At 46.6% G+C, this 24,010-nt stretch overlaps 1 protein-coding gene across 2 annotated transcripts in view; it reads left to right on the top strand.

Moving 5' to 3' along the window:
* PLXNB1 (plexin B1) overlaps positions 1-24,010 on the top strand; it is a 114,923-nt gene that overhangs the window by 23,546 nt on the left and 67,367 nt on the right. The window contains exons 3-11 of one of the 2 annotated variants that reach the window (XM_065407128.1): positions 1,601-1,729; positions 15,553-15,653; positions 16,689-16,821; positions 17,591-17,747; positions 18,523-18,631; positions 18,725-18,833; positions 19,676-20,545; positions 21,324-21,449; positions 22,412-22,534. In XM_065407128.1, the coding sequence (XP_065263200.1) occupies positions 1,601-1,729; positions 15,553-15,653; positions 16,689-16,821; positions 17,591-17,747; positions 18,523-18,631; positions 18,725-18,833; positions 19,676-20,545; positions 21,324-21,449; positions 22,412-22,534 (1,857 nt within the window). The remainder of the gene's footprint in view (positions 1-1,600; positions 1,730-15,552; positions 15,654-16,688; positions 16,822-17,590; positions 17,748-18,522; positions 18,632-18,724; positions 18,834-19,675; positions 20,546-21,323; positions 21,450-22,411; positions 22,535-24,010) is intronic. The other variant, XM_065407129.1, reaches the window with a different exon arrangement.

Below are 24,010 nucleotides of genomic sequence, written 5' to 3'. Positions count from 1 at the left end.
AAACTTAGCTCCTATAAATTTCCCCTGGAAACCTGTAGGCAGCCAGTACAGGCCCTAGAACAAACGCTCCATATGCTGCTAGCAAGAGGCACACCACATACCAATTAGGTTATCACAGTTTCCACACTTTTCAGTTTCTGGGTTGATTTAAGATATACCTCCAGGTAGAGCATGTTGCAGTGTCTACTGTCAAGGCATAGAGATTCATAGCTGAAAGAGATGGTCCCAATCTCATAGCCCCACGTACATGAATGAAAGAAACTTAAAAGTCTTACTGGTACGGGGGCCCGGCTCAGGGCTCCTGGAAGGGGCGGGGCCTCAGCCTCCCCCAGCCAGCCCTTCAGTGCTGCCCGGCCCATGTCGGCAGGGGCTCCGGTGGCGATTTAAAGGGCCAGGGGCTCTGGATGCTGCCGCAGTACTGGCAGCAGTGGCCAGGAGCCCCAGGCCCTTTTAAATCACCAGGACCCAGGGCAGCTGCCCCTTTTGCCCCGCTCCCTTCCCCCGGCAGCCCCTGGGGGGGCAAAAGGGGCAATGATCTTAGTGTGCTGCCACGCGCGGCAGCACTTTAACATCACCTATGTACAGGCCCGTACCAGCAGCCACCTCTTATTGGTACGGCATACCGGCCCACTTTCACCTCTGCCCACATAGCAAAGAAGAGTAATTCTCACCACTGCTGTTATATGGTAACTCCAAAGAAGTGTAGGTTCAACTCCACCCCCTGAATGCAAACTTGTGTGACATATAATGGAAAAACAGCCTCAGCTAACGGGGAAGCTCTTTTCCTCACTACATCTTCCAGCTGTTTTCCCCAACATTTCCCTGCCTTGTCTCCCCCTTCCTAGTACCACAAGGACCAAGATCCGAAACTCTCACCACCAAGCCCCGACTCCAGACCTTAGTGTTCCCAGTAGGCAGCAGTGATGGATGTGATTACAGCATGTTCTCTCATGATGGTCACTCAGTGGCTTGATAACTAGTTCTTTCCACAGCAAGTTTATGGTTCCCAGATACCCATGACTGACCACCTCAGCTATAATCTCAGGGTTTTCATGGGACTGGCGTGGCCAGGATGGGGCATCCTACACCCTGTGAACACACAAACTATCCTGAAAAATCTTGTGGTTTAAGCACTACATCAGTCAATAGCTATGTCCAGGAGGTGGCAATTGCCCTGCTAATTTCATTCATTCACTTTTCTCCCATCCACCAGACCACTTGTTCACTTATTGACTCGTCCACTCCTCTCTGCCTGTTCAGATGTCTGCCCATCAGCCCTCAAATCTGTTTGCAAAAGCGCACTTTCCCCTTCGCCTGCCCACATACCTACCTGCTCATCCATTTGTATATCTCCTTTCCCCATTATTGTTATACATTTACATTTCTGTAGCACCTAGGGCCACCAATCAGGCTGTGGGAGCCCATTGTTTTGGGCACTGTACAGATAAGAGACTGTCTCTGCTCCAGAGTAATTACAGTCTAGTTTATGACAAGATGTAACAAGGAGATAAGACAAACAGCAGCTGTCCACAAACCTGTCTGGCCACCCACTTCCCTCTTCATTTTGCCTGCCTGCCGACTACGACTCTGTCTCTTACAGGTGTACTTAGGAGCAATGGGAGATGCTAATACATATGCTTCTCTAGTCATCCACTTGAACAGCATGGTGAGTGGAGACCTGCTCTTTGACCAGTCGCAGCAGCACCTGTACGTCATGACCCAGTCAATGGTGAGAGCAATGAAATCCCTACTGCAAAGGAATGAAAGCACTTGGGGCCCACAGTATGTCCTGAGGGAAAGTGGTGTCTGTAGTCAGCCTCAGGCTGTGGCCACAGGGGCCTGGCCTCATGCCATGGCTGTGAAATATGATGGGAATCCTGCCATCCCAGGGATTGGTATCTCAGCCCTTGTGCACCAGTCATGTAGTTATGTCAGCAATGATGGATGAGCGTAAAAGGGGGTTGTTATGCTACAGAGACCGACAGTTAGATAGTAACGGATATGTTAGCAGTGTGGAGAAAAAGAACTTAGGGTCTGTAACAGGGCAAGCTCCTTTCCCGCCTTGCCTTGGGTTCACTCCCAGTCTTGGATGTCTCTTAATTGTCAACACTTGTGTGAGGTTTTTATTTATGTAACCACCACCAAGCCATCTTCACAATCCCTGTGCAGCACATCTACCTACAATGTCCTTCAATCCTCAGCCCTCTCTCCAGGGAGAGAAAGAGGAGACCTCAACAGCTGGTGACCTAGCTTCCCCTAGGGGGTAAATAACACTTTCTTATTCACTTTCTCCACACCATTCATGATTTTATAGACCTCTCTTCTGCACACAGTTGCCAGGAAATTTTCCCTCTGTGGTACGGGTCGGGTCAGCTCTAGCACCCTCTGGTGCCGCGCACTCATGGCACAGTATAAGGGGGCTGGCTGACCCTGCACCCTCTCGGTTCCTTCTTACCACCGCTAATGATTGCTGGAACTGTTCCTCTTGCTTCAGCAGGTGATTCTCGGTGTTTTTCGCTGTTTCTCTATCCCATTTCTTTCTCAACCAGTTGTTGTTTCTCAGGTAGGACTTAGTTGGACTCTCGCAACTATTAGCTGCGTTTCCGCCGCTCTCATACCTGGACATGCCCCAGTCTCCGGGCTTCAAACCCTGTGCCTCCTGCGGCAAGCCCATGCCTGTGAGCATCCTGCACTCCAGCTGTCTAAAGTGCTTGGGGGAGATTCATGTATGAGATCGCTGTCAGATCTGCTGCCAGTTGAAGCTGGGTTATGAAGAAGGATTGGGAAGCCAGGTTAAAGTCTCTCCTGATGGAAGGGAACTCAGACCAACTTTGGAGCCGAGTTGGTCGGACTTGGTGCCAAGTACCTCGGCGTCAGTAAGGAGTGCTCCTCCTGCTGCACAGGACTCTTGGCACCGCACTGGTGCTGAGAAAGAAGGATAAGAAGCAGCGGTCTGAGAGGTGGCATTCCCTAGATCTAAGAAAGAACAAGCAAGAACAAGCACAAGGAGCGCAGTGGAGTGCTGTCTGTGTCTGGCCATTCCCCTGCCCCTGCTCTGCTGGTTGCACCGTTGAGTCCACCCTGTTTACAGGCTGTGTTGAATGCAGTGCCGGATCAGCCATTGGCACCTGGGGAACATCATGGTGCCTGCGGGATGGTGGGATGCGTTCATTGCGGCCAGGGACTTGCTGGTGCTTTCGGTACCACCGTTGCGGGCGGTGCAAGAGTTGGTGCCGGTGATGAGAGCAAACAGAAGAGAGCATGTTGCCCTCAGTACCATCTAGAGGGAAGTGGCCCTGCTGATGTCGACACAGGCTTCCCCACTTTAGCACCAATCCCCGGATCCTTGGCACTGGCTCTTGGAGCTGACGGGTACAGCACCTCCATGGTCCCTGAAAGATGACTCATCATTGGAGTTTGAAGTGGAGTCGTGCACCCAGCCGAGGGGCCGTTACCAGTGCCCCACCAGTCAGCCCTACATGGCAGTGGATCCTGGTACGGGGGTTCCTCCAAGTGCCTGGTGCAGTGGGCATTGGCCCATGCAAATGCAGTGGCCTTTTTGAAACCCATGGGGTTTTCCCCCTGATGCCTGGCCCTCATTCAGGCTGTTCCTACTTGATGGTGTCGGAGAGGCGGACTCCTCGGTCACACCATGCAGCGTCTGACCCAGGCCCTGGAGCAGCGGGTTCTGGTCAGTGAAGAAGGAGAGAAGGAGAGCCACCTGCCAGTGTAGGCCTCCTCCCCAGACAAGGCAGTGTTAGGGATGTTTGATGTCAGTGTTTGAGGCCCCAGGACAACTTCAAGGCTCAGAAGGAGCTATTGAAGAGAGTGGCCTTGAACTTAGGGCTGGAAGTGGAGGTCCTCACGCAGCCTGTTCGACATCTTGGCTGCGATGGCCCTGTTGAAGGTGGTTCAACCTCTCAATGAGGTCATCATGGGGCCAGTCAAAACCCTCTGGCACACACTGTCCTCTCTGGCCCCCAGTTCAAAGAGAGCAGAGAAGAAGTACTTTGTTCCCACCAAAGCTACGAGTACTTATACTCCCACCCCCCTCCTGGGTCCCTTCTGGTCTTGAAGGCCAATGAAAGAGACAGGCGGGGCTGCAAGGGGCCACCCCTAAGGAAAAAGAATAAAAAAAGCTGGACCTTTTTGGTAGAAAGGTTTATTCTATTGGTGGTTTACAGCTCCACATCTCCAACTAGTAGTATTGCTAGGGAGATACAATTTCAACGTCTGGGACTCTATATCAGAGTTTAAGGTTCAACAGTCTCTTCAGGACCTTCCATTCGAGGGAGCTTCGCTCCCCTCGGAGAAAACAGACAGAAGGCTCCACAGCCTGAAGGACTCCAGAGCCACCCTCAAGTCCCTGGGTCTCTATGCCCCAGCACCTTCAAGGAAGCACTTCAGGACCCAACAACTGGCCCGCTTTTCACCTCTGCCTCCTGTCAGGACCTGTTCAAAAAGTGAAGCAGAGGTTATAGGCGCAGACAAATGCTCCTGTCCGCTTCAGTCTCGCTACCTGGCCCTCCCAGATATTCAGGAGGCTCCAAACAGAACTTTTGATGAGGTGCCTGAGGGCGTTATACCAGTTCCTATACCGGATCCTGTTCCCCTATTGTTTTTGGACCATCTCTCCCGCTTCAGCTTTGCATGGTCCCTTATCACCACAGACTGTTGGGTGCTGAGTATGGTGGAGGAAGGTTATATGCTTCAGTTTATTTCCACCCTTCCCTCCTGCCCCCAATCTCTGTCCCTCTTCAGGGACCCTTCTCACGGGCAACTTTTATCCCAGGATGTGCAAGCCCTCCTCTGGGTAGGAGCCGTGGAGGACGTACCTCAGAATCTGAGAGGAAAAGGATTTTATTCCTGCTGTTTCTAATTCCAAAGGGGGCTTTCGACTCATCCTAGACTTGCTTTGCCTCAGCAGTTATCTCAAAAAGCTGACGTTCTGCATGGTCTCTCTGGCCTCCATCATTCCCTACCTGGATCCAGGGGACTGGTATGCCGCCCTCAATTTGAAAGTTTCCTATTTCCACATCTCCATTTTCCAAGGCCACAGAAGGTTTCTCAGGTTCGTCGTGAACCAGACCCACAACCAGTTTACCGTCCTCCTGTTTTGCCTCTCAGGAACCCCTCGGGTCTTCATGAAATGCATGGCAGTAGAGGCAGCCTTCCTGTGAAGGCAAGGGGTGCAAGTATATCCATACCACGATGACTGGCTGATCAAGGTCCAAGACCCTGGTGAAAGCCAGAATCTACCTTGTCCAAATAACCTTTCGAGCACTGGTCCTGCTGATAAACGAGCAGAAGTCAACACTCCTCCTGGTACAGAGAATAGAGTTTATTGGAGTGGTGCTTGATTCTACCTGAGCCAGGGCCTTCCTCCCAGAAGCCTGCTTCCAGTCAGTGATATGTCAGGTCAAAGTCCACCCAGTCACAATAGCCAATTTCTGCCTCAGGCTGTTGGGTTACATGGCTGCGTGCACACACGTGGTGCAGCATGCGAGGCTGCGCCTCAGATCCCTTCAGGCTTTGTTAGCCTTGGTGTACTTACCGAAACATCATCATTTGGACTTGGTGCTCACAGTTTCTGCCCCCCTTGACTGGTGGAGGGACTCCCGGTCAGTAGGCTTGGGCGTTCCCTTCATCAGACCCCAGCCCTCAATATTCGTAATCTCAGATGCATCCAAGCTGAGTTGGGGGCTCACCTGGGGCACCTCAGGACACCAAGTCTGTGGTCCCAGGAAGAGCTCTTCTTACGTATAAATGTCAGAGAGCTCAGAGCGGTCCGCCTAGCATGCGAGGTGTTTTTACCCTACATTGCAAGCAAGCTTGTACAAGTCCTTACAGACAACACAGCCACCATGTTTTACATCAGCAGGCAGGGAGGGGCCCGCTCTTCCCCCCTCTGTAAAGAGGCCGTTCGCTTGTGGGAGTTCTACGTGAAGCACTCGTTCCACATTGAAGCTTCTCATCTTCCAGGAGTCCAGAACGAACTGGCAGTTCAGCTCCGCAGGTCTTTCTTCTCTCACCGAGAGTGGTTCCTTTGCCCCGACATAGCAAGGGTCATTTTTCAGTGGTGGGGAAATACCCTGATAGACCTGTTTGCGACCAGGCAGAACAGGAAATGTCAACAGTTTTGCCCTCTGTGTGGCCACAGACCAGGCTCACTCAATGATGCCTTCCTACTCCCTTGGGCAAAGCACCTGTTCCATGCCTTTCCCCCCATTTCTCTCGTGCACAAAGTCTTACTGAAGGTGAACCGGGACAGGGCAAGAGTTATTCTTATAGGTCCAGCCTGGCCACGCCAGCACTGCTTTGATATGTTATTGGACTTGTCAGTATCGACCCCAATGCCACTCCCTCCCCTCCTGGACCTGATCTCGCAAGATCATGGCTGAATGCTCTACCCGAACCTCAACACCCTCCACCTGACCATGTGGAAGTTCCATGGTTAAACGCCTGTTCGGAGCAAGTCTGCCATGTTACCTCACCAAGTGGAAGTGTTTCTCCATTTGGTCATCCAATCGAGGCCTCTCGACCATTAGGTCACTTTCCAGACTCTGCTGGAGTATTTTCTTCAGCTGAAACACTAAGCCCTAGCTATTTCATCTATTAAAGTACACCTAGCAGCCATCTCAGCTTTCCACCCTCCGGTGGTGGGTCAGTCAGTTTTTTCACACGAAATGTCCATTCGCTTCCTCAAGGGCTTAGAAGGGCTATACCCGCAGATCCGGGAACCCATTCCCCCGTGGAACTTAAACCTGGTCCTGTCAAGATTCCCAGGCCCTCCCTTTGAGTTGCTGGCATCGTGCCTTCTATTGTAGCTTTCCTGGAAGGTCACCTTTCTGGTAGCAAGGATGGTCTCAGAGATTAGTGCCCTTACTTCAGAACCCCCATACATGGTGTTCTTTAAGGACAAAGGTACAACTTCGCTCCCAACCCGCATTCCTCCCGAAGGTGGTTTCACAGTTTCATAGTAATCAGACCATTTTCCTGATAGTTTTCTTCCCGAAACCTCACAAGAATAGGGAGGAGCAGCATCTGCACATGCTGGATGTTAGGGATGGTCTAGCTTTCTATATAGAAAGGACCAAGCGATTCCGTAAATCCACACAGCTCTTTGTGGCAATAGCAGATAGGATGAAAGGCCTACCCATTTCGGCTTAGAGAATTTCATCCTGGATCACTTCCTGCATTCACACATGCTGTGAGGAGGTGGGCATCCCAACACCTGCCATCCTGACTGCCCATTCTATGAGAGCACAAGCTTCCTCAGTGGCGTTCCTGGCTCAGATCCCAGTCCAGTTCATTTGCAGAGTGGCGACCTTGTTGTTGGTGCATACTTTTTCTTCCCACTATGCCATGACCAAGCAAGCTATTGATGATGCCAGGTTTGGTATGGCAATGTTGCAGTCTTCATGTCCATGAACTGTAAGTCCACCTCCTAGGGTACTGCTTATGAGTCACCTAACATGGAATGGACCTATGCAAGCACTCGAAGAAGAAAAGATAGTTATTAACCTTTCTGTAACTATTGTTCTTTGAGATGTGTTGCACATGTCCATTCCATGACCCACTGTCCTACCCCTCTGACAAAATTAGTTGGCAAGAAGGAACTGAGAAGGTGTGGGGTTGGCCAGTCCCCTTATACTGCTCCATGAGCGCGTGGCACCAGAGGGTGCTAGAGCTGACCTGATGTGTACCACTGAGGGAAAAATTTCTGGCAACTATGCGCAGGGCGTGCACACACCTAACATGGAATGCACATGTGCAACACATCTTGAAGAACAACAGTTATAGAAAGGTTAGTAACTGTCGTAAATTCCTCCTCAGTCATCTCTTTTCCAAGCTGAGATGTGGCGACCAGAACTCCATGTAGTATTCAGGGTGAGGGTGTACCATGGATAGATAAAGTCGCATTATGATCTTTTCTGTCTTCTTATCTATCCCTTTCCTAATGGTTACTAACATTCTGTTAGCTTATTTGACAACTGCACATTGAACAGATGTTTTCAGAAACTATCCACTATAACTCCAAGATCTCTTTCTTGAGTGGTAACAGCTAATTTAGACTCCATTATTTTGTATGTAGAGTTGGGATTATGTTTTCCAATGTGCATGACTTTGCATTTCTCAACGTTGAATTTCATTTGCCATTTTATTACCCACACACCCAGTTTTGTAAGATCCCTCTGTAACTCTTCACAGTCTGCTTTGAACTTAACTATCTTAAGTGATTTTGTATCATCTGCAAACTGCCATCTCACAATTTACCCCTTTTCCAGATAATTTATAATGTTGAACAGCACTGGTCCCAGTAAGACTCCTTTGGGGAACCCACTATTTACCTCTCTCCACTGTGAAAACTGACCATTGATTCCTACCCTTTGTTTCCTATCTTTCAACCAGTTACTCATCTGTTAGAGGACTTCCCTCTTATCCCATGACTGATTACTTTGCTTAAGACCCTTTGGTGAGAAACCTTGTTAAAGGCTTTCTGAAAGTCCAAGTACATTATATTCACTGGATCACTCTTGTCCAATACGTGTTGACCCCCCTCAAAGAATTCTAATAGATTGGTGAGGCATGATTTCCCTTTACAGAAGCTATGTTGGTTCTTCCCCAACTTTTCATGTTCATTTGTGTGTCTGATAATTCTGTTCTTTACTATAGTTTCAACCAGTTTCCCTGGTACTGAAGTTAGGCTTACTGGCCTATAATTGCCAAGAGGGCCTCTGGAGCCTTTTTTAAAAATTGGCTTTATATTAGCTATCTTCCAGTCATCTGATACAGAGGCTAATTTAAGCGATAAATTACATATCACATTTAGTAATTCTGCAGTTTCACATTTAAATTCCTTCAGAACACTTGGGTGAATACCCTCTGGTCCTGGTGATTTATTGCTATTTAATTTATCAATTTATTCTAAAACCTCCTCTATTGACACCTCAATCTGAGAAAGTTCCTCAGATTTGTCACTTAAAAAGAATAGCTCAGATGTGGAAATCTCCCTCTCGTCATCTGCAGTAAAGATTGATGCAAAAAATTCATTTAGTGTCTCCTCTTCAAGTGATCCTGTGATCCTTCAAGTGATCCATCCCCTGTCGCCCATTCCCAGCTTCTGGTAAACAGAGGCTAGGGACACTTCAGAGTATGGTTTTGCATCCCTGCCCATCCTCGCTAACAGCCATTGATGGACCATCTCCTTAGCGGTCTTGTCTTCCTTGAGTGTTAAAGTACACACCAACACAACCTTAACTCTGCCTTGCCCACCCCCCCACCCCCCGGGCTGGGAATAGCCCCAGGGAATTAACTGCATTCTGCATTCGCTGTGTTAAGAATAGCTATACTGAATAGTGGAGGCATTAGCTGGAGCAGCTTGATAGAGATGTGATTGTGATCTGAAGAGGTCTGGAGATTTCTTTAAGGAGCATCACAGAGCTATGATGGTGATATGAGGACATGTAAGTCTTTGCTCCACCATATGTGATCAAAGGAATGCATCAGTTCAGCACTGAGTTGTGTAGGTTGCGTCAGGAGTGGGGGTACAGGGCTATGCTTGCCATGGGGATTGTCAGCAGTGAGGTGGGATATGAAACCCAGTCAGTGTGTTTAATGATAGGTAAATGAAAGTGTAATGTTAGTTGGAATCCTATGAGTAAGAATGAAGGGGGTGTAAAAGGGGGTGAGGGAGTTGTAAAATTTAACCAGTGTGTGGTTGCCCAATGCTTGAGTGTAGAATAGTGTAGGTAGCTCCTGTTCAGAACAGCTCACCTAAAAACAAATTTTGCCTTAGAAAAGAGAAGGCATATTACTCTGCTGCAGTTGTCACATGCCCAATTCCCTGAGTGATATGCACTTTCTGGAAAAGCAGAGTGCAGGTATGTGAGCTATGGAAGTATTGGGTCTTTACTCAAAGAGGGCAGATTTAATGTTTTGTTGGCGTGTACCTTAACTCTGTATTTCCTCTCTTTCAAAGGTTTGACTTTTGCTGAACTTGATATTTTTGAGGGCATGAGATACCGCCAGACAACCTTAACTCTGCATTAATGATGCCTTCCATCAGCGAATTTCCTAATTTTTTTTTTAAAAGAGAAAGAGGAATGTTTGTAGGAGTTAGTAGCCATTTAGGCAGTTGTAGTTGTCACAGATCCTAGTGAGTACTCCTTTCTGGCCATCCACTAGGACTGCTGTGAGGAGAATCCAAGCTTCTGAGCTCTGGATCCCCTGGCATGTGTTACACTTCTAAAACCTCAGCAGGCTGCAGCACTGCTTCCTCCCTTGGCTTCTTTGGCACATTTCCTGGGCACTGACTCTCGGACTGCTACCACGTCTTGGAAATGGGGCTTGTCACAGGGCGCATCACTCGCTGCTGGGCTGGTGCCTTCTCCTGGTACTCTGGGGATTAGCTTGAGGCCGATGCTGCCCCCATTTCCCAGCTGCAGTTTGCACACTGTCATTTCGTCTCTGCTATCTGCTTGTAGCCCCTCTCGCGGCCTCAGGAACCACAATATCCTCTCCATGGCTTGACCCTCTGGCCTTGTCACTATCTGTGTTCTCCGCTTCTGGGCGGGGTTAGCTCCTCAATAGTCTGAGGCAGTCTTCCCGCTCACTGTCTTGGTGCCACTCACCCAGTGGCTGGTAGGGGAACCCGGGCCCGCCCTCTTCTCTGGGTTCAGCCCAGCAGTCTGGGCCCTCTTTCTCTAGCCTCACTGCTCTATCCCTGGGCTGCTTCCGACTACTGGTTTCCCTTTTCTTCCTAGGCCTACCAGTTCCCAAAGCCTCCTCTTTCTTCCCAGGGATTGACTGCAGGCTGCAGTCTCCACTCATTCCTCCCTTTCTCCTGGGAGTGTCTGCTTTATCCCAGCAGCCCCTTCTGAGCCTCCTTAATTAGCTACCTAATTTGTTAATTGGCCCATCTGGCTTGCATTAAACCCTGCAGGATGAATGTGCATCACAGGGCTTCAAACCCACCTGTCCTAGGACCCAGGATCAGCACTGACCACAGTTACATAAACATCCCCCTCTCCCAAAACTTTGCCCCAAAGAAGTGACGTTTCTGATGTACAGTTTAATTCCCAGGGCCATGCAGTAGTCCTGAAGCAGACAACACACATGCACTTTGTATAGTCTAATGCCTTTATGCTCTTTTATACGTAATAATGTAAACCACAGGATTAAACGCATGTCCCTGCCTCAGTTTCCTCAGCATTGCAGGGCATTCTTTTGGCTGGGGTATGAATCCCTTGGGTTGTCCAGAGTTCTTGTGGTTATCTGGCCTCAGGAAACAGGGCAGAGACTCCCTGTCTCATGAGGCTGCTAAATGCTGAATGACCTCTCCCTTGGAGCCCCTTATCCAGCTTCTGTGACCATGCTCTCTCTTGCCCCAAGCTGCTGCTTCTTGTCTGACTCCCCCTGTTCTTGTGTATTTCTTTTATTTAAACCTCTCCTGGTCACCTGGTCTTTTTATTCTACTCCTGGTAAATTGCCACTGTTCCTACCTTCCCCCCCTCCCTTCAGAGGAGTCAGCTAAACTGGTTTTCTAAGGATGCAGCTCACCCACTGTTCCCAGATGTTTTCACCAGACTAGGGTCATTAGGTCTTAAGCACCTTTTGTAGTATCTGTCTGGTGTGTAACCGCTACAGGTCCTGTCAGCTATGGTGGATCGACATACGTATAAGCATTCATGATAAAGCAGGTTTTCACAGTACAACTTCACAATATCAATCAGAATTCATCATTTATACAGACATAACCCCAGTTCATCACAGTTCTCATCTAGGTTTGCAGTAGATAAACTACTGTGTCTAGACAGTAACAAAAAGACCTAGCTTTTATATAGCGCTTTTCATCAGTACATCTCAAAGAACTTTACATCATTATCCCCATTTTACATATGGGAAACTGAGGCTCAGGTCCATACATTATTTACAAATTCGTAGATTCCAAGACCAGAAGAAACCATTGTGGTCATCTAGTTTGACTTCTGTATAACACAAGCCATAGATTCCCCCAAAATATTTCCTAAAGCATAGGTTTTAGAGAAACATCCACTCTTGATTTTAAAATGGTCAGTGATGGAGAATCTACTGTGATCCTTGGTAACTTGTCCAGTGGTTAGTTACTCTCGCTATTACAAATTTACGTCTTATTTCCCGTCTGAATTTGTCTATCTTCAACTTCCAGGTATTGGATTGCGTTACACCTTTCTGTGCTAGATTGAAGAGCAGATTGTTAAATATTTGTTCCCCACGTAGGTCCTTATAGACTGTGATCAAGTTCCCCTTTAACCTTCTCTTTGGTAAGCTAAATAACTAGAGCTCCTTGAGTCATGTTTTCTGATCCTTTAATCATTCTCATGGCTCTTCTCTGAACCCTCTCCAGTTTATCAACATCCTTCCTGAATTGTGGCAGCAGAACTGAACACAGTATTCCAGCAGCGGTCACACAAGTGCCAAACACAGAGGTCAAATAAACTTACACCTTATACTTGAGATTCCCCCATTTGTGTATCCCAGAATTGCATTAGCTCTTTTGGCCACAATGTCACACTGGGAGCTCATGTTCAGCTGATTATCCACCAATCCTCAAATCGTTTTCAGAGTCACTGCTTCCCAGTATAGAGTCCCCCATCCAGTAAGTATGGCCTACATTCTTTGTTCCTAGATATATACATTTACGTTTAGCCATATTAAAATGCACATTGTTTACTTGTGCCCAGTTTACCAAGCAGTCCAGAGCACTCTGAATCAGTGACCTGTCCTCTTCATTATTTACCACTCCCCCAATTTCTGTGTCATCTGCAAACTTTAAATAGCATAGGTCCAAGAACTGATCTCTATAGGACTCCACTAGAAACACACTCATTCAATAATGATTCCCCATTGCAATTAATTTTTGAGACCTGTCAGATAGCCAGTTTTTAATCCATCTAATGTGTGCCATATTAATTTTGTATCATTCAGGTTTTAAAATGTCATGCCTACTAAGTCAAATGACTTACAGAAGTCTCCGGATATTACATCTGCACTATTACCTTTATCAATCAAACTTGTAATCTCATTAAAAAAAAAATCAAATTAGTTTAACAGGATCTGTTTTCCATAAACTCATATTGATTGGCATTAAATATATTAACCTCCTTTAATTCTTTATTAATCGAGTCCCATATGAGCCGCTCTGCTATCTTGCCGAAGTTGATGTCTGACTGACAGGCCTACAATTACCTGGGTCATCCCATTTATCCTTTTTAAAGTAGCTTTCTTCTAATCTTCTGGAACTTCCCCAGTATTCCAAGACTTATTGAAATCAACATTAACGGCCCAGCAAGCTCCTGAGCCAGCTCTTTTGAAACTCTTGGATGCAGATTATCTGGACTAACTGATTTTATAATATCTAACTTTAGTAGTTGCTGTTTCTCCTGAGATACTAGTGGAATAGAAAGTGTGTTATCATATGATATGACTACATCATCTATTTTCTTCCCAAATATAAAACAGAAATATTTATTGAAGACATCTGTCTTTTCTGTGTTGTTTATGATAATTCTACCATTTCCATCTATTAATGGACCAATACCGTTGTTAGGATATTTTTTGTTCCTAACGTACTTAAAAAGCGCCTCCTTATTGTCCTTAATTCTGTTAGCCATAGATGTCTCCTTGTGTCCCTTTGCTTCTCTTATCAATTTTCTACAATTCCTAGCTTCTGATTTATATTCATTACTATCAACTTCCCCTCTCTTCCATTAAATATAGATCTTTTTCAGTTTTTTTATAGCTGCCTTCACTTCCCCCCTAAACCAGGTCAGATTTTTAACCCTTCTTCCTCAGTTGTGGGATTGTGGCTTTTTGGGCGTCTGTGAAAGTGATCTTAAACAATTTTGGATGATCATTTATATTTTTCTGATTGAATTCTTCCTCCCAGCAGATTTGGCTGATAAATGTTTTCAGCTTTGTGAAATTGGCATTTTTAAAGCACCAAGTATATATTTATATCCCTGGTCTGGTCTTTATTATGATGGTCCACATTAGAAATATGATCAAATCATGATCACGTGTACCTAAATTACCATTAATTTTAGTTCTGTGATCAGACCTTCTTTATCTGTCAAGATCTAATGTAGAATTCCTCCATGTTGGCTACAACACTTGTTGATTAAGGAAAATGTCAGGGAGGTGAAGAGACTTGCCCAAGGTCACTCAGCAGGCCACTGCCAGAGCCAGCAATAGTTGCAGTGCAGGAGTCTCTCAACACCATTACTCTATGATTCCTAAGTGCTCCTCTCTCTCCTGTACATTTTGTGATAGTGGAATGGGGATAATGATCATGCATTTAAGTGTGTAGTTGTTAACAGAGCCAGTGAGAGAAATTTCAGACATCGTCTATATGTCCCAAAATCTTGAGAGCTTTATTACATGGGCTTAGTAAATTTACATGCATGAGAGAAGACGGGGGTGTTTCTTTTCTTCTCCAACCTCTCCCCTACCATTTCGTGCAACATGTAGCCCTTCCAGCTCAGACCTTTTCCAGATGTTTGCCCTACCGGGGATTTGAAGTGTCATTAGCTGGGCACAGTTTAGGATCTAAGTCATCTGCTTATCCCCATGAGCTATCTAGGTACCATTAAACTTCCTAAACTACAAACTCTCTTGGCTTCTCTATCTTTGCATGTTCAGTGTAATCTTATTTGCTTGTGAGCATTAGGCATGAGGGTAAATTAGGAGCCAAGCTCTTCGGCTAATACCATTCTGAATTTTGCTCCCCCAGAAGGCTAGTGGGTGCCATGCACTCTTTGGGGGAAACCCTCAAGTGAGTGAGAGCCTTGTATCAGGATCAGAGCCATGGTTTGATCCCTAGGTTTGGGCAAAAATATGTCAACATTAAGAAAATACTTTTTTGGGGGTTTGTATTTTGGGAACCCCTTGGTCAAAATGACCACAAATTTGGAACACCCTGACCAGTGCCCGATGAGCCATATCAAATTTCAAGGCAATCTGAGTAACTATGTAGATTTTAGAGCACTTAGAAGAATTGAGGTTTAAACAAACAGCTGGCCTATACCTTAACTATACTAGACCAGGCGGTCCACTATAATATTTATTGGGAACTGAACTGAAGCACATACTGCAGGGTGTCATCAAGGATCCATTGCATAACTCTGTACTGCAACAACTTCTGTGAGAAAAGAGGGATGGAATCTATTGTGCATCAGTCTTTCTGTGACATTAAAATCTGACCTTTTCACAATACCAGAGTTTTCCGCCTTTGAAAAAGATTGTACTACTAGTAGTTTATATAATAGCAGCACCTGTGTCTTAGCTCTGCCTTGGCATTTTTGTAGCAGCCAACACCATCCAATGAGACAAATTTCTCTTCTACTAATATGGGAAACAGCCACTTTTGAACATTTGGCTCCTGTTTCTTTAGTTTCAGATGATTCTGGTAGCTAACAGGATGTTGAATGAGCAGAAGTTGTAGGACTTGTGGGTGGAGCTGCTGGGTTTTCAGCTGGAATTTCACTAGATTAATTTGTCTTTCTCTGGCAGGTGGTAAAGGTTCCCATATTAGAATGTTCACAGTACTTGGACTGTGAATCGTGTTTGACACTGAAAGATCCATACTGTGGCTGGTGTGTTCTCCAGGGACGGTAAGATCTCTGATCACTTCCTCAACAAGGCTCTTCAGAGAAATGATTATTTGGGATTAGCTAGTTAATTTTCTTTTGTTTAGTTCTATCAGTTTTACTGGAAAACGCCAATAAGGTACAGTATGCGATGATGTTAACTCTTCTATTCGTACATTTATATGATCTTGTGCAACATGCATTTAGACTTGTATCGCCCTACTTGGAATACTTTTAGCTGCTGCATGTGGTACATACATCTCCTCTGAGTTCATTCATTCTTTAATCCCTCATCCTTCTATCATCTGATTCTGTCTCCCCACACTACCTCCCTGAAATGCCACCATTAGCTGCTTTTTCTCTGGCACCTTCCAGTTCCTGCAAATTGGAGCCACTGCATTTCACTCAGTTCTGCGCTTCTCTTCAGTCACCATGCACTGTATTCTTCCCAGTGGATCTCAGTCTGGGTTTCACTGACCACAGCAAGGAAACTAGTCTGTTCCATGCAGCTAACAGCCTTCTCCTTTCTGCTGCTACTGGCTCATCCTCTCTCCTCATTCAGCCTTCAACACTCTGTTCCAGTCCTTGGTAGTGGAGCCAGCAATGCTGTGAACTCCAGCTCTCATCAAACATGGTTCTACTTCCACTTGGCTATCCTTTTCTCTGTTTCTGTCTATGCAGTGCCACAGTGTTCAGTTCATAACCCTCTGTTATGTCCCTTATTCCTCTCAGGTTTTTCACCTCCACCTTTAATCTTAGTGGCCAGGTTTACTCAGCTGTAAACTGTAAATATAATTTACAAAATGAAGTTGTGCTATATCTAATGTACCCAGTGTGGCCAAGATTTCCATTCATGCCCAAATTTGGATTCCCATAGCACTGTTGGGGCTATTGAGGCTACATGCCTTAGCTTGTTGTCACTACTGTAGTTGGTGTGTTTGGTTTCCCTACCACTCTTGCTGGGGAGAGTCCTGCTCACAGCAATATTGTAGCCAAAGAATGCATCCCCTCCTCAGTTTTGGAGAGCACGCTGATGGTTTCCTAAATCTTTTTCTTTAGGTGCAATCGTCGCTCTGAGTGCTCCAGATCCATAGTGAGTGAGCAGTGGCTCTGGAGCTTTAATTCTACACAGCAATGTTTATCCATCCAGTCACTAAGCCCAGCTAATATCAGCAGAGAAGAAAAGAGAAATGTGAGCAGTGACATTGTACTTGGAAAACATACCCCTGTGATACAAATGGTGGCTTTCTCCTTTCATGTTTGCAGACGGTCGGCCACCTTCCATTCTGGTGTAAATGAGAAAATCTCCTATTGACTTCGGTGGAAGCTGAATCACTGAGCTTTGAAGTTCATCCAGAGAGTGCCTTACTCAGGGCACGTACGTGTCATGGTGGCCCCAGGAGGAATGGGTTCCATCACGACTTTGTCAAGTCAGATGTCTATGCATATATTATTATGAGAGTGATACATTTTGGGGGTTCTTACTTGCCTTGTGCTGCTACTGCAAAGTCTGTCCTTGGCTTGGCATGTGTAAGCATGCTTATAGATTTCTAAAGCTTCATGGTGCTGATTATTAAAAGGATAATGAAAGAAAGTTAAAATTATCAGCCCAGTGTCTGACCTCTGCTAGAAGAGCCAATGGGAAACTGAGGTGTCTCATGGATGAGAATTCTGTCAATGTGCCAAAAGCCGGTGGGAACCCACTTTCCATCTAGAGAACTGGGTGCTTGCTTACAGGAAGGACATTAAGGAATGGGAAAAGGCATTGAAAATGGCAGCAAGGAGAATGAGATTAGATACAATAGTGGGAGCCATCTTAGAAAGACAGTGGATGGATGGATCAATTACTTGTTTCTGTGTCTCTTAAAAATTAGAGATTAGGAAAACAGAATTATATTAACTAGAAAAATGTGGATTATGCAGGGACAAATTATGGATTTATATTAATATTTGATTGGCAGATTTTCCTCACTATCTTGGATTTACCATCCTTGCATGAGAAAGAAGCCTATTCATGTTACTTTGAAGACTACGAGAGTCCAGCAGTTCTGACAGAGTCAGGCATCGTGTGTCCCTCCCCAGATCCCAGCCAAGCACCAGCTTTGAAAACAGGAACAGGTCAGTTCAACATTTTCCATCAATGAAGTATAAAGTGAATGGTAAACAAAATCATCAGGAGAAGGAACAGCGAAGTTTGTCAGAATGTCTGTGGGGAGGTAGAATATGAGAGAATTCTAATGCTTTAATGATGGTTAAGTGAAAGTGTAGGTTGAGTTGGTATCCTGTGAGTAAATATAAGGGAGTTTTAAAATCTGTCACATGGTTCTTAAATTGTACACATATGGTATTGTTTCTGGGGAGCTCGCTAAGTGTCAGTGTTCACCAGGTCTGGAACCCCTGAATCGTAAAGTGCCAAGGGCCACTGTGAGTATGTGCGCATTGAAGCATTGCTCAAAGAGGGTAGACGGAAGGTGGTGTGGGCGACCGTATTTTTTTCCTTTCTGTCCATTTGTCCTGTGGGTGAGAGTGAATGGGTTGTAAAGGAGGTGAAGAACATGTACATTTCAGTCACTGTTGGCGGAGGAATGATATATGTGTGAATGGGGCATGTTGGGATATTTCTGAAAGAGGGCAGAGTTAAGGTTGCATGGGCAAACCAAACCAATGGAAATCATATATATATATATATATATATATATATATATATATATATATATAAAAGGGAGGATGAAAATCGGGCTTATGCTGGGAGGCTCGCTTCCCAACTAAACTATGGAGACAGTGTGTCCCTCTATAAAGCGTGCCATATGTCTGTCTGTCTAATAATACTGCAGCATGGGGACCTGTCACAGCTCCAGTATTTTAGAGGTGCAATATTTATTTCCCTTTTCAGAGCACATAACTATAAAGCTAGTGGTGCGTTTCCATAATGTCTTCATTGCTTCAGTGGATTTCTCTTTCTATGACTGTGCCGCAGTGGCTTTGCAGTGGAAGTCAGCACCGTGAGTACATGTTGGTTCCCTGTCTAAAGGCTTTGGCCATTCCTATCTGTCTACTGGACCTCCTCAGAGGCTAATCTTGTACTGTTGTTTCAGGTGTCAGGGATGTGTGAGCAGTCACTGGGGATGTAACTGGTGTATCCACCAACACCTCTGCACCCACAAAGCAACTTGTGAAGAGGGGACCATTATCTACAATGAGAGGGTTTGTCTCATGCATAGATCCCATCTGCAAAGAATGCCACTGAAGTCCAGAAAGATTATGTTTTTACTCAGATTAAGATGGCAGCCATCTTGCTGCTGTGGGCTGAGAGTGTCAAGAGGAGTATGTGTCCCCTTCTGATACTAAAGAGGGGCTCCTGAACCCTCAGAGCCTGGCTGCTTTGTAGAGTTTTCTCAGGTATTGTGGGGTGGGGGCTGAGGAAAGGTTTCCAGCAGCAGGGCAGTGAGGCAGGATGGGCCTCTTATTCAGAGTGAGTCATAACTCATCCAGAAACCCTCCCTCATGCCCAGCCTGCGATCCTGATGTAAGGGATCTAGAGAAGCTATGAGGCATCAGGAGTCTGGGAGAAAACCATCAGGGAACTGATAGTAGGGAGGCAGGCAGGGAGCAAGAGAGAATTGGCCTGGGGAGAAGTGTGTCAGGCTGGGGCACGTTGCAGGGTGAAGAAGATGAGCAGGGAGCACCAGCTGGGAGGGACAGGTGTCTCTTGGTGTGGGGAAGGGTGGATGAAGCTGTACAAGAGGAGAAGCTGATAATTGAGCTAATCCTTCATACTCTGAGAGTTTCAGGCCCTCAGAATCTCTCTGTAGGATGTACAGTGTTAGCCTTTATTCCCTGTGCTCAGCGAAGCCAACTGGTGTGAGAGGCTCATCTCTCTCTCAGTAGAAATCTCAGAAGGGTCAAATGGCCTCCTGGGAATTCCCTTTTGACATGGAATCCGACTGACTGTTGTTTTTTGCTTGTGTCTTTCTCTCACATGTTGCTGTTTTCATGCTCACTCTGTGATTCTCTCTCTCTACCCCCATCTCAATGGCTCCCTTCAGACACAAATTCCAACCTCAAGTCCATTTCTTTCTTCAGCTGCTTCCACCACCATGACCTCTACCAAAACGCTGACTGTGGCCACCAAACCCATCACTCCCCCAGTCACTATGGTGGTTACCCACACTCCCATCACAGAGTCAGTCCCCACCACTCTGCCTGCAGTCTCTGCCATGACTGCTCATCCCACAGGGACCTTTAGCCACACACATGCATCAACTCCAACTACAGCCATTCTCACCTTTCTCAAGATCACCACTGAATCTACGGTGCTACCCCTAACAGACAAGCCCGCTACTACCAGCCTTGCCACAAATCCTACTGTAGCATCTGTCACTACTAGCGCAGCAGAGACTGCAGACCATACAGCTCTGCCTACCTCTGAACTAGCCACAGCCCCAGAAGTGTGGTTCACTGACCCACCCACCACTGCTGCCTTCAATACTCTGCAGCCAGTTGTGGCAGCATTAACCCCTCCCCCTGACATCACAAATTCCACGTGGCCTCCCACTACTACTTTACCAACCTCTGAGGCACCCACATCTGCCATCCCATCTCCTTTCACCCCCAACCAAACTTCTAGTGCCCCCACCTCCTCTGCTGATTTCCCAGGAAACCTAGAGACAGAACTGCCTCCCTCTGAGGTCCCATCTTCAGTCCTTCCTGACTGGCTACTTGGGGAAGGCACAGAGTTCAAGGACACAGAGGATTGGATGGATTCACTGCAGACCGAGAATGATACGTCACCCTTCTCTGCTTCCACTCTTCTCTCAGGCGATGGAGACTCTTCAGAGAGGGATGCCCCTGATTTCCCCAGAATTCTGCACCCTGATTTTGACTATCAATATGATGCCCCTGGATTTTTGGAGTTGGTGAGTCTCTGATGCAGCTCTCAGACCTACCTTTAGAGCTATGGTCTACTTTGAAATTCAGATGCAGGTCACCAAACTGGGAGACATTACGTCACAGGAAGGAAGATTGGCTCCTCCTTCTCCTCCAGGAGACCCCAAGGATGGTGATGTGTTCAGAGTGGGAAATGGCAGCCTTAGGAAGGAAGGGGTTTTGGTGTTGTAGCGTGGCCATTTACCTGGAAGCTGCACAGTACCCAAGCGACGGGTTTCCTGGTACACCATTCCTAGGGCTTGTGTAGTGTCTACTTTCTCCTGCTCGCTGTCTTTGGGGTCTTATATTGCTCTCCTTATCCCTGTAGTAAATGGCTGGGTCTACACTATGAGCTAGGGGTGTGATTCCCAGCCTGCATACACATACTCGCTGTAGCTGTCATTGAGCTAGGTTGCTAAAAAGAGAAGTGTAGCTGCAGTAGCATGGGTAGTACCAAGGAGGCTATGGGCTAGCCATGCTTAGTACAAACCCGTCTGAGCCTGTTGCTATGTACTTGGCATGGCTAGTCCATGCTGCCACTCACCACTGCCTGGCCTACCCCAGCTCTACTGTAGTTCTCAGCCTGCTAAAGAGTGCGAGTATGTCTAGGCTTGCTGGCAATCAGCTCCAAGTATAAACATACCCAGTGAGCCCAGCTTCCCCTTCTGTTAGGATGAAATTTCATTCCTGTATTTGCCTGTGTTAATTGTTCCAGTCAAGTTCAATTCCCTGTGCCGTAGGTGCTCTCTATGGGTGTTTGTTTTTCAGAATGAGGAGTTTAGCTGGGGTCCTGGAGCCTGTCCCTGTGTGCAGGGCATTCAGGGATCCTCTCTGCTCCCAGTCAACGTGGAGCAGAAGATAACCCTGCTGGGGAAAAACTTCCATCTGTATCAGGTATGTGCCTGTTGCTTCCCACTGAGAAGAGGTTTGCTTGGAGCAAGGCACCCTGTGGGCAGCCTCTGGCACCTCGGTTCCTAGATACGTCAAATTTAAGGGCACCTCGCTGAAGCATGTGGGGACTGTGTATCCAGGGTGGGTCCCTGCTGAGTCCCTTCTCATTCCATTTTAAACCTCAAAAGCTGAGCGCAGTTCTTCCATTTTTCATTGCCCTGTCCCCTTCTCCTGATGTAGTAAAATGTCCGTGTGGCTATTCCACTTTTGAAGCTTCTACAACAGAGTTAAAATTAAGCCTTACAGATCCTCAAAAACTCTGGTTCCTTTGGGCTGCATTTACAGTCACAGGTGAAAATTATATTGGTCTCCAAAGTTTAAACACTACTTCAATAACCTCTCTGGAATGATAGTCCTTGATAGACTTATGTACAAACTACAGCTGGAACCTGATAGGTTTCAGGGCATGTGGCCTATTTCGCTCAGTTACAGACTAATTGTTACCTTTCTCTGTTGAAGTGTGTATTGTACATACACGCATGGTTGGTGACTGACACATACCCTGGCTCATTTTTCTAATTCTTTCTCTGGTGTTTTTTCCCCCCTAATCCCCCTGCTTCTGGGCTGAAGTCTTTTGATAGGAACCCTCTCCTCTCCCCAGCATACAGTGTGTGTCTTCTGGGAATTAATTTGTTTGTGGTCTTGATTTGATTCCTCTCATGTGGGGATCATGAAGAAGGGAGAGTATAGGAGGGACTAGAATGCAGGAGAAAGGTGGCATGGCAAATGAGAACAAGGAGCATGTTGCATGCGTAGGGAGTGGTATGGAAAAGGGCTCTGAGATGGGAACAGGAGGAGAAGTTTTATGGGGGAGCATAGGTGTGTGTGTGCCTGAAAGTCTCTGTTTGTTGGTTTGGTCGTGTGAGTGGATACTGGTGAAGCTGTCTCTCTCTTCCTGGCTGTAGGATCAGCAATGGGACTATGAGTGTGTCCTGATTGTGGAGGGGAGGACAGTGGTGATGGATGCTTATGTTGAGGGGGAGGAAGCAAACCGATCACTCTGCTACATCACATGTCAGCTACACCAGGTAAGTATTTGAGATGGCAAAAGCTATCCAGACTTCCCACTAATCCAATCTCATCCAGGTTTTTGTTGATGATCCTCTTAGTCTGACTGGAGAGAAGACTAAAAACTACTTTAAATTGTGAGCTCTTTGGAGCAGAGACCATCTTTCTGTTCTGTGTTTGTACAGTGCCTGGCACAACAGGGCCCTGATCCCTGAGGCTGCTGTAAGATAAGTAATAATAATTAAGTCTTCAGCTAGCAGAAGGTTAGTTTTATCTGTGCCATAGTACAGTGATAATGCCATGATTGTGGCAGAGAACAATGCCATCCCTGTAACATATCTCACTACCATTCCTATGATATCCAAAAGATTAGCTCCATTGCCCTTTCATTTAGCACTCTATCACTCCCACTAGCAGTGCTTTGTTTACCTGTTTGTGGGCTCTTCTGGAATTGGGGACAGCTCCTTTGCAGAAAGCCTCTGGGAGAAAACCAAAATAACAGAAAGTAAGAGAGATGCAAGCATGAGATATGTAGCATGTACAATCCCAGCCTGCTGAGGGTGCTAGAGTTATAGATAACATTAATGTATTACGCCTGGCCTTTGCAACAGGAGAGAGAGGGATACTGGCCCAGAGATTGTGGGCTGTTTCTACCAGGATGAGAGATTTGAGGGTGGTTTTGGAGGGGGGTGAGGAGGGTGTGTGCTGCTATGTGGCATGTGGAGAGGATTTGTAAATAGCCTGGAGTGGATGGCGCATGCAGCTGTCCCTAGAGGTCCCTGTCTGGGCACCCAACTGTTGTAGCAGGTTCTCTGATTGCCTTTGAGAGGCCTAGAGGGTTGAAACATGGTAATGGCTTTGGGTGAGGACTTGGGGTCATTTGACTCCTGTGGTTGTCATGGAAGGCTAGGCGAGGATGTTATGGTGAGGAGGTCGGGGGTAAAGATCATGGATTCTTCAAGTGCTTGCTCATGCACACCATTCTACGTTTGTGCACGCCCACTTGCATAGTTGTTGGAGATTTCTGCCTTAGTGGTATTCATAGGGTCGGCTGTGGCACCCTCTGGAGTGTGCGCTCATGTGTCGGTATATTTGGCGCCACCGGCCCTACGCCCTCTCATTTCCTTCTTACCGCCCGTGGTGGTTGGTCGGAGCACCTTTCCCTTGCCTAGCAAGCGATCACTAGTTTTTCTCCTTTGCTTCACATTTTAGTGTTGTAAATAGTTTGTTTACAGTAGTTAGCTAGTGAAGTAGTTGTTAAGCACTGTAGTAAGTAAGTTAGTGTCCCAGTGGGGACTTTGCCCCAGGCAGGGGGGAATGCCCTGGTTTCTGGGTTTTAAGCCCTGCGCCGACTGCAACAGGCCTATGCCTGTTAGTGACCCCCATAGCAGCTGCCTGAAATGCTTTAGGGAATAACATGTAAAAGAGAAGTGTTGCATCTATAAGAACTTTCGTCCCAGAACACAGAAAGAGTGCAACATCCATTTGAGGCCCAT

This window comes from Emys orbicularis, chromosome 7 (genome assembly GCF_028017835.1).
Source record: "Emys orbicularis isolate rEmyOrb1 chromosome 7, rEmyOrb1.hap1, whole genome shotgun sequence".
Lineage (NCBI taxonomy): Eukaryota > Metazoa > Chordata > Testudines > Emydidae > Emys > Emys orbicularis.
The sequence above is the reverse complement of the archived record's forward strand: the minus strand, read 5'-3'. Positions and strand labels throughout refer to the sequence as shown.